Source organism: Lactuca serriola, chromosome 6, assembly GCF_051521515.1.
Source record: "Lactuca serriola cultivar US96UC23 chromosome 6, Lser_US96UC23_V15, whole genome shotgun sequence".
NCBI lineage: Eukaryota > Viridiplantae > Streptophyta > Magnoliopsida > Asterales > Asteraceae > Lactuca > Lactuca serriola.
In genome coordinates this window covers 192,615,051-192,628,804 of record NC_136413.1, presented here as the reverse complement: position 1 = coordinate 192,628,804, position 13,754 = coordinate 192,615,051, and the positions used below count along the sequence as shown (strand labels likewise).

The 13,754-nt window shown below is 44.1% G+C and overlaps 1 protein-coding gene across 1 annotated transcript; it reads left to right on the top strand.

Moving 5' to 3' along the window:
- The first annotated feature begins 5,234 nt into the window (after positions 1-5,234).
- On the top strand, positions 5,235-11,429 carry LOC145059327 (uncharacterized). Its single transcript, XM_079007181.1, has 2 exons — positions 5,235-6,408; positions 11,358-11,429. Exons 1-2 carry the CDS (start codon positions 5,523-5,525, stop codon positions 11,390-11,392), a joined length of 921 nt encoding a protein of 306 aa, XP_078863307.1. The 5' UTR covers positions 5,235-5,522; the 3' UTR covers positions 11,393-11,429.
- Positions 11,430-13,754: the final 2,325 nt, after the last annotated feature.

Sequence of the window (13,754 nt, the reverse complement as noted above, 5' to 3'; positions counted from 1 at the left end):
GAATCGTAATCAAGTGTATACAGTTATACTAAATGTTTCTTCTGTTTTCTTTGAGAAACATTTACCTTATTTGTTTCCAATCAAATATCACAAAGGAAAAATCTCATTTACTTGATAAGAACGCATTTTCAATGATGAAGCTAACATGTCCTGCCTGGATGTTGTTGCAAAGAAAGAAATCAAAAACAGAGATGAGTAGTCATCCCATAGAAGAAAATTATAAGTTGTCTAAAACCTTAAAAGCAGATATTTAAAGTTTCTTGGTTGTAAACATTTTCTTTTTGTTACTTGGTCTATACCTTTCATGAAAACTAATTGTCCCCTAGAGTAAATGTATATCATCCATAGGGGTGTTGAAAATTGTTATCCACTTATAACCCTACTTTCTTGCTATTATTACTCTTTGTAGCCTCCTAACTTGCAGAAATTATAAGGTATTTTTATGGATTCTTTCTAATTGGTATATGTTTTTATTATTAAATCCAATAGAATGTAATGTTGAATTTGTGCATTTTGTTCTGGCGTTTTCCAGGTTATGGAGTTGCTGAGGAAGTTTCTGACTTGCTATAACAACCGGTGACAGGGTCGACCGAACCGCATCACCTACTACTCATTTCTCCTTCTCCGAGTTTTTACCGTAGGTAAAGACAATTTTTTCATAATACTCTAATACTTCTCGCAAAATTTTGCAACTTGTCAAGGTATTACATTCCACCAAGTAATATGAAGTTCTAACCAACTTGAAACTTGATTGTTTTAACAGTGTTTGTTTTTTATGTACAAGTACCACCTCCTTCTATGTTCAATGAAATAATGTTTTAGATGATGACATCAATGCGCCTTCTAATAAAAATGATATGATTATGAATCTTAATGATGCGGGTCAAGGAGATAAAGTAAAAACATATCACCTAATTCTCACCAAAAAGGATTGTTCATCACATGGTGTAGGTTTTAGTTGAAAATACTTTTTTTTAAGTAAATTTCATTTTTAGTCTTTTAGTTGTAGATAGCTCTATCAATTTCATCAAAATATGAATTTTTTTCTCCTTTTTAGTCCATGTACTACTATTTTAAGACCTTTTAATCCATTTGTTGTAAAATGTAGGAGAGCATTTAAATATGTGAATATAATAGTATCACTATCTTTTTTGGTCCAAAGTATATCTTTTAGATTTGATCTAAAAAGGAAATTATTTGCATTTTTGTTCCTTGTGGTACTATTCTCTAACCCTTTGGTCATGTGTTGTCATTTTAAGAAATTTAGCAACCGTTAAAACTAAATTCATACGTATAACAGACAATACAATACAAAGATAAAAACCACTGTCATATCAAAATTTTCATTCAATTGTACATAAGATTTTCCTGGTAATTTTTTGTGAAATCTGTTATAACACAATATAACAAAAAGAAAAAAACAACGTTCCGTGGCAAAGCACGGGATGACCTTCTAGTTTACTATAAATTATATTGTGTTATAACTTGTTTACTTTTTTAATATTTTATGAATTATAAACTATCTTAATGATTTAATATTAACATATTTTTTAATTTAGTTTTATTTTTAGACTATCTTCATTGCTCCAAATAGAAACAAAGTATTAGCTTTAGATATACATGAAATGGAAAAAATGTTAAATGTCATTTTAAAACTCTTAATATCCTATCTGTTGTATTTGAAAAATGAATATTGAGTAAACTAACCATTATAAACGAGCCTTATAAAAAATAACAATTTTTCGGTTTTTTAAAAATGGTCACTTACCCCTGAATGCCCCATTTCGGATTTGATATTCAAATTTCAGAGTTTTTTTTTCAAACAAAACTCTAAGCTTATGTCCGAAATATCTATTTGGAAATGTTTAATGTCATAATTTTTCAATATAATCATTGATTTCATACTTTAATATTGTATATAGTTCATATTTACTATATTTGTTCAACTTTTCTATTAGATTTAGGGGAAAAAAAATGGCATTTTTGTTCGAAATTCCGGAACTATTTCATCGCATTTCGGATTTTTTTCTTGAAATTCCGGAGCTTTTAAGACAACCAGTGTTCACTCATGGGTAATTGTATGTTGCATTGTCCAGAGTTTAAAAAAAAGAGATAGATTAAAACTATTAATTTTAGACAATAATGGTAAACTTACTGATATGACATTTAAGGTTGAAGTACTTACTTATTCATCATTTCTTTAAAATATGTCGATGGTTTTATTTTATTAGTATAGATTGAAGTATTTATTTTTTCATCATTTCAGTCGTATTTATTCCAAAAATTTACTTTAAAAATGATTAATCTTTAGACCATTATATATATATATATATATATATATATATATATATATATATATATATATATATATATATATATATATATATATATATCTCAAGATGTGTAATACACTAAATTTACAACTAGTCTCCTAATATTTATTTAACATGTAGGTCTTACAGATGGGTTGTTCCAACATTTTAGTCATCAATTAACATTGCCAATTTTATATCTAATTTCCATGACATCCAAACAATGCCACCCACAAACATCAATTAACATGATAACCTCATGTTGTCAATATTGATGCATTAGTGATAATAAAATTAGCCTACAAAAGGGTTAAAATGTTCAACTTTTGTAACGCTTGATATTCTCCAAGGTATTATTTATATATTTGTTGGGTTAATTAATTGAATTGGTTTGGTCTTGGGCCTATTGGGCCCTTATGTTTGGGCTTAAGAGTGCCAACGCGGGGCGTACCACTCTAAGTACACGCTGCATACCCACGAGTTACGGACGCAGATGCCATGCGCGTACGCGCTACGTTCCAAAAGGGAACGCGCAGCGTACCCATGTAGTCACCAAAACCCTAAGTTTAGGGTTTGATTGTAACAGCCCGGATTTCCAGGTATCTTTTATGTTTATGTTTTTGGTGTTTTTAGAGGGGACTCGGCGAGTTGGAGCTCAGACTCGCCGAGTAAGATCGCCGTTCTGGACGCGGGTTCGCGCCTGGACTCGGCGAGTCCAGGGTATGGACTCGGCGAGTCTGCGATGTTTAATGAAACCCTAATTTCTCGGGTTTGGGACCTATTTAAAGGGCCTTATGGCCGTCATTTGTGCTCACCAGTCCCTTGAGTGAAACCCTAATCGAGTGTGAGCGTTTGGAGCATAGAAGGAGGCCATTATTGATCTTGGAGGTGTCATCTTGCAAGGAAAAGGGAGTATTAACTAAGGGAAAGCAAGGGGAGCCACTTCCTGAAGACTTGAGGTCCAGAACATCGCATTTGAGGTATATTCTTCGAGCTATTTCTTCTATGTTGAGATTTATGTTGATTTAGGGCTTATTGAGCCCTTTTATGATAAGATCTAGTGCTTCCTTGGTCCCTTGAGTGAGTCAAATTGTAGATCTGGACCTTTGGAGGTCCAGAGTGTCCCTTTGCCCAAGCTTTTTGTGAATCAATGGAGGTTTTGGATTGGAATCCTTATGCCTTAGGTAAAAATGCCAAGTATGAGCCATGGGGTGTGTTATGAACACCAAGATAAGGACTTTACGTGATGAATCAGTCTAGGAAGGCCAGATCTATGAGTTGCTGGAGCGGATCTGACCTCAGAAGCAAGTTTGAGTTGGTGCATGGCATGGACTCGCCGAGTCTGAAGAACAGACTCGGCGAGTAGCATGAAGATTGTCCTTGACCACTCAGTAAGTGGTCCAGCCGAGTTATGAGTTGACTCAGTGAGTCAGGGAGAGTTAGGGAGGGTTGACAGGTGGACCGAGTCGAGTTGGGACTCGCCGAGTTGTTCTTGAGACTCGACGAGTTGAGTCGTGGTGGCCCCACGATTCATGCCAGGTGGAACCCGTCGAGTCAGGGGTGTACTCGACGTGTCAAAAAGGGAATCCTAGAGAGTTGGTGAAAACGTCTAGACTCGCCGAGTTGCCCTAGTGCACTCGCCGAGTCCGGTCAAAGTTGACCGTTGACCGTTGACCGTTGACCAAGAGTTGACCGGAGTTGACTTCTTAGGGGTAGTCAACCTTAGTGTTAAAAAGTGTTAATTAGAGACATATGATGTTATAGGGAGATTGTAGCTCGGAGGATCGAGCACGTGTGATTTCGGGATTTGCTAGCTATCGATATTCACGAGGTGAGTCTTCTCACTATACTTTACCTTGAGTAGGTAATCAGAGTTATGTGTCAGAGTATGTGTATGTTATGTGTATGCTATGTGTTGTGCTGCATGATGTCTATGTGATTTGTGTTGTGCATGTTTATAGAGTTGGAACCGGAAGGTTCCCAGAGTTAGAACCTGAGGGTTCACAGAGCTTGGGTGCACGGACCCACAGAGTTATAGCCTCGAGTGGCTAATATATATGTGTTTATGTGGTATTTTGGGGAACTCACTAAGCTTTGTGCTTACAGTGTTAGTGTTGTTGTTTCAGGTACTAGCGATGACTGTGGGAAGGCGCCGGCTTGATCTGTACACACGCTTGGGATTTTTGATATACATTGATCTTGGGATTTTGTATAATGTGAATTAAGATTTAAACTTGATGTTTTTATGAAAAGATAATGAGAAGTGTTTTTATAAATTGTGAAAAATTATTTTGAAATTCACGGTGTTACAAGTTGGTATCAGAGCCTTGGTTTGAGGGATTCGAGTACACCTTCGGGCGTATTTGAACTCAAACTGAGGATTTGAGAAGTATTTTCAAAAAAAAAAAGAGAAGTATAAAAGATTTTGAAAATGCAGAGCAGAGTTGTGTGTACGATCAGTCCGCGCCCGAACGGTGATTTCCCAAAATACCCTTATGTTATGAGATATTGATACTGATATGATGTATTCGCATGCTAGAGTAGGCTAGGTATTCCTATTAGGACTAGAGTGGCCTGATTTGTGATGCCTTAGCCTAGGAAGAGGTGAGCTGCTATGAGATGCTTGAGAGTGAGTAGGTAGCAGCAAGGGGCTTATGAGAGATCTATTAGAAGGAGGTCTATGCATGATAGAGTACTTGGAAATTGGGATCCGAAGAGGAGGACTTAGGGTGTATTCTGATACGGTGTGGACAGTAGTATTGGGCCCGTACTACTGAAAGCACCGGAACAGTATACAGCCTAAGTAAGAATCTTTGGAATACCAAGAATCAAGGAGGAAAGAGTTGACGAGTGTGAGTATGCTCGTAAGGGTTCTAATTTATCGTATGTTGTATTTCAGAGGTAGATCATGGTGAGGACACGCTTGATGCCCGAGAGTAGTGGTACCAGTGATGAGGAGATCCACCGGATCATTCATGAGGAGGTGGCTGCGGCCATCAGGGCAGAGATACCGGAGATGTTTGGGTCTATAAAGACCACGCTGATTGAGACGTTTGATGAGCGTTATGCCGCTCTTTCCGAGGCTGCTGTTGCAGCGGCTACCGCAGCGATTGCTGCTGCGAGGCCGCAAGGTGGTGATGCGTTGCTGTTCGAGAGTTCAGCAACACAAAACCACCAGAGTTTGATGGGACCCAGGATCCGGTGGCAGCGATGAGGTGGATATCTGATATTGAGGGGTGCTTCTTCACTTGCTCATCTCCTGAGAATTTGAAGGTCCGGTTCGCGCTGAACCAGCTTCGCTTGGGAGCGAAGGACTGGTGGAAGTTTGTGACGGCGCATTATAGGTCTGCTGAGCTTGCGGCAGTGACCTGGGAGAGGTTCACTGTCATGTTCCAAGATGAGTACGTTCCCCAGGTGGAGAGGGAACGTTTGGCACAGGAGTTTCTGACCCTCAAGCAGGGTACTGAGTCAGTTACAGCGATCGCGAGGATGTTTCATGAGAGGGCGATGTTCTTCCCTAAGCACGTGTCCACTGAGCAGGCACGTATGAGCCGTTATTTGAGCGTTTTGAGGCGGGGTATTCGGGAGTTCGCGGCGAACTCCTCATACCGGACATTTGCTGAGCTTCAGGAAAATGCCCCGAAGAGGGAGATTGAGCTAGAGACTCAGGCTAGGGAGGATGCGGAGTCTCAGGGGAGGGATCGGCGACCGGCACAATCTCAGCCGGCAGCCAAGCGGGCCAAGCCCGCTGATCCCAAACCAGGGAGCCAGAAGAGCCGCACTTGTGGGAAGTGTGGCAAGGGTCATGATGGAGTCTTCCGAGCGGGATCTTGCTACAAATGTGGCAAGGAGGGGCATATGGCCAAGGATTGCCCCAAGGGGTTTGCAGTGTGCTTCCACTGCAATCAGACCGGACACCGGAAGGCAGAGTGCCCGCAGCTGCGAGGGTCATCTCAGGGAGCACCTCACGGATCTGCCCCTGCCGCCATCAGAGCTACAGAGAGTCGGCCAGTGAAGGCCGAGGCGCCGAGGGCACGAGGGAGAGCCTTTCAGCTGACCGCGGAGGAGGTCCGCGCAGTGCCCGATGTCGTGGCTGGTATGTGTTCTTTCACATATTTATTTTGATGTTGAGATATTATGCTTATGTTATGTTATGCGTAGGTACTTTTCTTGTGAATTCTGTACCTGCCTTGGTGTTATTTGACTCGGGTGCGAGTCGATCTTTTGTATCTTTGGCTTTTAGTCAGCATATCAGTGTTAGTCGTGAGGCGTTGAGTCGGCCTCTGAGAGTTTCCATAGCTGATGAGAGGGTGATATATGCCACGGAGGTTCTCCGAGGTTGCGTAGTTAAGATATTCGGTGTTGAGTTTCCGATTGATCTGATTCCTATTGCTATGGGTGATGTCTGTGTCATTGTGGGCATGGATTGATTGAGCAGATTCGGTGCGGTCATCGACTGTGAGCGACAGCTGGTGACCATACGAGACCCTAGTGGGGGAGTTCTTTCGGTGTACGGCGAGGGTACACGTTCAGGATCAGCGTTTTGTTCGGCCGCTAGGGCGAGGCAGTGTCTACAGCAGGGCTGTAAGGGTTTCGTGGCGTATGTGGTGGATACGCGGGTGATTTCCGAGAGGCCGAGTTCAGTGGAGGAGGTTCCGGTAGTGCATGAGTTCCCGGATGTATTTCCCGAGAAGTTGTCGGGTGTGCCTCCTGTGAGGCAAGTGGAGTTCAGTATCGATTTGGTTCCGGGGGCTGCGCCTATCGCTAAGGTGCCTTATCGCCTTGCACCTCCAGAGATGCAAGAGTTATCCTCACAGCTTCAGGAGCTGCTGGGGAAGGGGTTTATTCGGCCGAGTAGCTCGCCGTGGGGAGCACCTATCCTGTTCGTCAAGAAGAAGGATGGTTCACACCAGATGTGCATTGATTACCGGGAGTTGAACAAGCTGACAGTCAAGAACCGTTACCCATTGCCGAGGATCGACGATTTGTTCGATCAGTTACAGGGAGCGTCTTGGTTTTCCAAGATTGATTTGAGATCGGGATATCATCAGGTGAGGGTGCGGGATGAGGACGTCCAGAAGACAGCGTTCAGGGCGCGTTATGGGCATTATGAGTTTATGGTGATGCCTTTTGGGCTTACCAATGCCCCGGCAGTGTTCATGGATCTCATGAACCGAGTGTGTAGGCCGATGCTGGATCGGTCGGTGATTGTGTTTATCGACGACATTCTGGTATATTCGAGATCTAGAGAGCAGCATGAGGAGCATCTGAGAGAGGTTCTTGGAGTTCTGAGATCGAAGATGCTCTATGCCAAATTCTCCAAGTGTGATTTCTGGTTGCGGGAGGTTCAGTTCTTAGGACATCTCGTTAACCAGGAAGGGATTTTGGTCGATCCGTCCAAGGTGGAGGCAGTGATGAGTTGGGAGGTGCCGAAGTCACCCTCCGAGATCAGGAGTTTCCTAGGATTGGCAGGGTATTATCGGAGATTTATCAAGGATTTCTCCAAGATCGCAGTGCCACTCACCAGATTGACCCGGAAGGGTGCTGCTTTTTCATGGGGCCCCGAGCAGCAGGCCTCCTTTGAGACACTTCGCCAGAGGTTGTGCAAAGCCCCGGTGTTAGCTCTCCCGGAAGGGATGGAGGACTTTGTGGTATTCTGTGATGCATCGATTTTGGAATTGGGAGCGGTGCTGATGCAGAGAGGGCATGTGATAGCATATGCATCGAGGCAACTGAAGCCTCATGAGACGAGATATCCCACCCATGATCTAGAGTTGGGGGCAGTGGTATTCGCCCTCAAGATTTGGCGTCACTACTTGTATGGGGTTCGGTGTACAATATACACGGACCATAAGAGTCTGAAGTATTTGATGGATCAGCCCAACCTAAATATGCGTCAGAGAAGATGGTTGGATGTGGTCAAGGATTATGATTATGAGATCCTGTACCACCCAGGCAATGCTAATGTGGTAGCCGATGCGTTGAGCCGCAGGGCGGAGAGCACTCCACTGCGGGATGTGTGTTTGAGATTGACCGTGATAGCTCCGGTATTGGACGCCATTCGCGGGGCACAGGCCGAGGCTGTGCAACCTGAGATGCAGAAGAGGGAACGGGTTGTTGGTTTGGTTTCAGAGTTAGTGACCGATGGTCGGGGTCTTATGACATTTCAGGGGCGTATCTGGGTACCGTTTGTGGGAGGAACGCGTACCACTTTGATGGAGGAGGCTCATCGGTTGAAATTTTCGATCCATTCGGGGGCCACTAAGATGTATTTGGATTTGAGAAAGGAGTATTGGTGGCCCTGTATGAAGAGGGACATCACATGGTTTGTTGAGAGGTGCTTGACCTGCCGTAGGGTTAAGGCCGAGCACCAGAGGCCGCATGGCAAGTTGCAGCCATTAGAGGTTCCCGAGTGGAAGTGAGAACAGATCACTATGGATTTCATCACCAAATTGCCGAGGACTGCCAGAGGAGTTGATACAATTTGGGTGATTGTCGACAGATTGACAAAGAGCGCTCACTTCCTCGCCATTAGTGAGAGTTCCTCAGCAGAGAAATTGGCGGAGGTGTATGTGAGGGAAGTGGTATCTCGGCATGGGGTGCCGATCTCGATTATTTCGGACCGTGATGTGCGTTGCACTTCCAGATTCTGGAAGAAATTTCATGAGGAGTTGGGTACTAGACTGCATTTTAGTACCGCATATCATCCCCAGACAGACGGTCAGAGAGAGCGGACGATTCAGACGCTTGAGGACATGCTCCGGGCATGTGTGTTGGATTTCGGGGGTAGCTGGGATGCGTATTTACCCTTGGCAGAGTTTTCCTACAACAACAGCCATGGTATGCCTCCCTTTGAGCTGTTGTATGGGAGGAGGTGTCGGACCCCCATTTGTTGGGGAGAGGTTGGGCAGCGAGTGATGGGCAGTACAGAGATCGTGCTTCAGAAGACAGAGCAGATTCAGCAGGTCAAACAGAGGTTGTTGACCGCTCAGAGCCGACAGAAGAGTTATGCAGACAGACGCCGGTCCGAGCTTGAGTTTCAGGTCGGCGACTTCGTTCTCCTGAAGGTCTCTCCTTGGAAAAGAGTGATTCGATTCAGGAAGAGGGGCAAGTTGGGGCCCCGGTATATTGGTCCATTTCGTGTGGTTGCAAGGGTAGGCCGGGTAGCTTATCGTTTGGAGTTGCCAGCAGAGTTGGGGCAGATTCACGACACTTTTCATGTGTCGCAGTTGAGGAAGTGTATAGCCGACGAGTCGGCAGTGGTTCCATTAGAGGATATTCAGGTGGATGCGAGCCTGAATTATGCCGAGAGGCTAGTGGCCATCAGAGATCAGAAGATCAAGGTTCTGAGGAACAAGGAGGTACCTCTGGTGTTGGTTCAGTGGCAACAACGGAAGGGATCAAAGATGACCTAGGAGCCGGAGCGTGAGATGCGTGAGCAGCATCCGGAGCTATTTTCAGAGCGAGACTTCGAGGGCGAAGTCTAGTTCTAGTGGGGGAGAGTTGTAACAGCCCGGATTTCCAGGTATCTTTTATGTTTATGTTTTTGGTGTTTTTAGAGGGGACTCGGCGAGTTGGAGCTCAGACTCGCCGAGTAGGATCGCCGTTCTGGACGCGGGTTCGCGCCTGGACTCGGCGAGTCCAGGGTATGGACTCGGCGAGTCTGCGATGTTTAATGAAACCCTAATTTCTCGGGTTTGGGACCTATTTAAAGGGCCTTATGGCCGTCATTTGTGCTCACCAGTCCCTTGAGTGAAACCCTAATTGAGTGTGAGCGTTTGGAGCATAGAAGGAGGCCATTATTGATCTTGGAGGTGTCATCTTGCAAGGAAAAGGGAGTATTAACTAAGGGAAAGCAAGGGGAGCCACTTCCTGAAGACTTGAGGTCCAGAACATCGCATTTGAGGTATATTCTTCGAGCTATTTCTTCTATGTTGAGATTTATGTTGATTTAGGGCTTATTGAGCCCTTTTATGATAAGATCCAGTGCTTCCTTGGTCCGTTGAGTGAGTCAAATTGTAGATCTGGACCTTTGGAGGTCCAGAGTGTCCCTTTGCCCAAGCTTTTTGTGAATCAATGGAGGTTTTGGATTGGAATCCTTATGCCTTAGGTAAAAATGCCAAGTATGAGCCATGGGGTGTGTTATGAACACCAAGATAAGGACTTTACGTGATGAATCAGTCTAGGAAGGCCAGATCTATGAGTTGCTGGAGCGGATCTGACCTCAGAAGCAAGTTTGAGTTGGTGCATGGCATGGACTCGCCGAGTCTGAAGAACAGACTCGGCGAGTAGCATGAAGATTGTCCTTGACCACTCAGTAAGTGGTCCAGCCGAGTTATGAGTTGACTCAGTGAGTCAGGGAGAGTTAGGGAGGGTTGACAGGTGGACCGAGTCGAGTTGGGACTCGCCGAGTTGTTCTTGAGACTCGACGAGTTGAGTCGTGGTGGCCCCACGATTCATGCCAGGTGGAACCCGTCGAGTCAGGGGTGTACTCGACGTGTCAAAAAGGGAATCCTAGAGAGTTGGTGAAAACGTCTAGACTCGCCGAGTTGCCCTAGTGCACTCGCCGAGTCCGGTCAAAGTTGACCGTTGACCGTTGGCCAAGAGTTGATCGGAGTTGACTTCTTAGGGGTAGTCAACCTTAGTGTTAGAAAGTGTTAATTAGAGACATATGATGTTATAGGGAGATTGTAGCTCGGAGGATCGAGCACGTGTGATTTCGGGATTTGCTAGCTATCGATATTCACGAGGTGAGTCTTCTCACTATACTTTACCTTGAGTAGGTAATCAGAGTTATGTGTCAGAGTATGTGTATGTTATGTGTATGCTATGGGTTGTGCTGCATGATGTCTATGTGATTTGTGATGTGCATGTTTATAGAGTTGGAACCGGAAGGTTCCCAGATTTAGAACCTGAGGGTTCACAGAGCTTGGGTGCACGGACCCACAGAGTTATAGCCTCGAGTGGCTAATATATATGTGTTTATGTGTTATTTTGGGGAACTCACTAAGCTTTGTGCTTACAGTGTTAGTGTTGTTGTTTCAGGTACTAGCGATGACCGTGGGAAGGCGCCGGCTTGATCTGTACACACGCTTGGGATTTTTGATATACATTGATCTTGGGATTTTGTATAATGTGAATTGAGATTTAAACTTGATGTTTTTATGAAAAGATAATGAGAAGTGTTTTTATAAATTGTGAAAAATTATTTTGAAATTCACGGTGTTACATTGATCCCTATATAAAGAACATTATGCCCTAAAGTCCAACCTCCCTCTCACCCTCAAGCTACTCCCACAAAACCCTAATCCATATTTGTGTGTTCTTGTTCTTGGAAGGTATCTTGAGAGCATTTTAGTGTTTTCAATCCATTCTCCAAGGAAGTAAAGGTCAAAGCAAGGTGGTGGTGCAAAGGAGAAGTTGTAGGTCTGGGATTGTTGCTTCATTTCAGACCTTTTCAAGGTATAAATTCTTGAACTTGATCCATGAGTGCTTAGATCTCTTATGTTGAGTTTTTTGACCTTTTTGGTCCCAAGAATGGAGCTTTATGGTTCGAAATCCGTTCCCTAGGCTTATGGTTGCGACCCTTGATGCTATTTGAGTCCCTAAGACAGAAAGTTGCCATCTTGAAGGTCTTGATGTGGTCATGCATGAGTATTAGTTATTTTCATGGAAGTAGAATGCCATTTTTGGAGTTTGGAGCTTTTGGGGGCATGCAAAGTCGCCAAGTCTATGACTTTATAGTTCTAGAGGTCTTAAATTGTATGGATCTATGTTTTGGGTGGTATGGCTTAAGCATTAAGTGCTTAATGGCGTTTTTGGAACTCTGGCCGTGAACGCGCTACGTAAGGTCCGGGAACGCCCCACGTTCCGGCATGGACCTGCGATCTGAATTGATGAGGAACACCCAACATTCCATAAGGGAACGCCCTGCGTTCGATCCGACAAGGGGCTTCCTTGGGCCATTTTCTTGGACCTTTCTACTATGGGACTTAGTGGATCATCCTTTTGGGCTTCATTGGACTATATCTTATTTTCGGTCTAGGGTAAGGCCCATTAGAGACGTTGGGCCCAATTTAGAAAATTAGGCCACTAGTGGGCTTGGAAAGGCTAACTAGTGATTGGGCCTTTGTGTGAGGGCTTGGTCCTTAGTCATGGACTAGTTAGGTCGGGGGCCTAGTTGTAACGCCTGATTCCAGGTACGCATTTAGTTATAATTTATTCACTTTTGTAGAGCTACTCGACGAGTTGGGAGGCCAAACTTGTCGAGTAGAAACCAGAATGGACGCAGGATTTTTAGTCACCTACACGACGAGTTGAGAGCCTCGACTCGACGAGTAGGGTTGCCAGAGTGAAACCCAAATTTTGAGGTTTTGCACCCTATTTAAGCATCCTAATCACCATCAGTTGGCCTCATTTCCAGCCTCCAAGTCCCAAACCCTAGTTTCAGAAATCGTAATGCATTTGTGAGCACGTGAGTCATTTTGAGTGAACCTTGTGTGTGTTTTGAAACTTGTGAAGAAGAGGAGACTTGAGGATTCAAGGAGAAGATAGTAGATCCAGAGACTTCCTTTCATCCTCATCATTTTCTAGTAATCAAGTCTCTAACTTGCTTAGTAGTCTCTTAGATCTCCTTAGTTTCACTTTATTGGGTTTTTGGTCCAAGAAGCTTGATCTTTGCGATGTGGACATCCCAAGTGAGTATACCTTCAGATATGGGATTATAGAAGGCTCTCATGGCATAAAGGTGCAAACTTTATGACCACGGAAGCCCCATGCAAGCCATATGGTGTCTTTTTAGCCTTTTAAGCTCCAAAAGGCCATGGATGTAGAGAAAGGTGGAAGCTTTACGTGTCCATGTAGTGTTTAGGGTCTAGATATCTGTTTGTAGGCTTTAGTTTGGAGTATGGATGGCTTTTGGACCAAGATCTAGGTCCTAATGAGTTAGGGTTTGAGCTAAACCCATTAAGTAAAGGTATTAATGGGTAAAGTTAGAAGCTTTACCCTTAAAAGGACATTTTCAATGTGTCGGTGAAGTATGAAGCTCAGATTTGGAAAGTAGGGGATTAATCCGTTTAGATGTCCCAAACAGACTAAGGAACTCGTCAAGTCCATAGGGGAACTCGATGAGTTGAGTCGGTTTGTCCCAATTATGTACAAGGTAGAACCCGACAAGTCTGTGAAGGGACTCGACGAGTTGACTCATGTTATCATGATTATGAGTAGCAAGGGAACTCGGCGAGTGAGGGGGATGACTCGACAAGTTGAGTCAACTCAGATGGTTGACTTTGACTTTGAATGAGTGTTGACTTTGACTTTGACCTAGGATGACCCGTGAAGGGGTCTTAATGTAAGGAATGATATCTAAGGGGTTGTTTTGTATAGGGCGTGAGTAGGGCCAATTGCAGCAGCAGAGACATTCAGCTACTTCACTCGATAATT

What these genes read in the sequence shown, in the direction of transcription:
- LOC145059327 (XM_079007181.1), top strand. Translation starts at nt 5,523, where the DNA reads ATGAGGTGGATATCTGATATTGAGGGGTGCTTCTTCACTTGCTCATCT. An exon ending in AGTGCCCGATGTCGTGGCTG is followed by an intron (nt 6,409 to 11,357) that starts GTATGTGTTCTT and finishes TTGTTGTTTCAG; the next exon opens with GTACTAGCGATGACCGTGGG.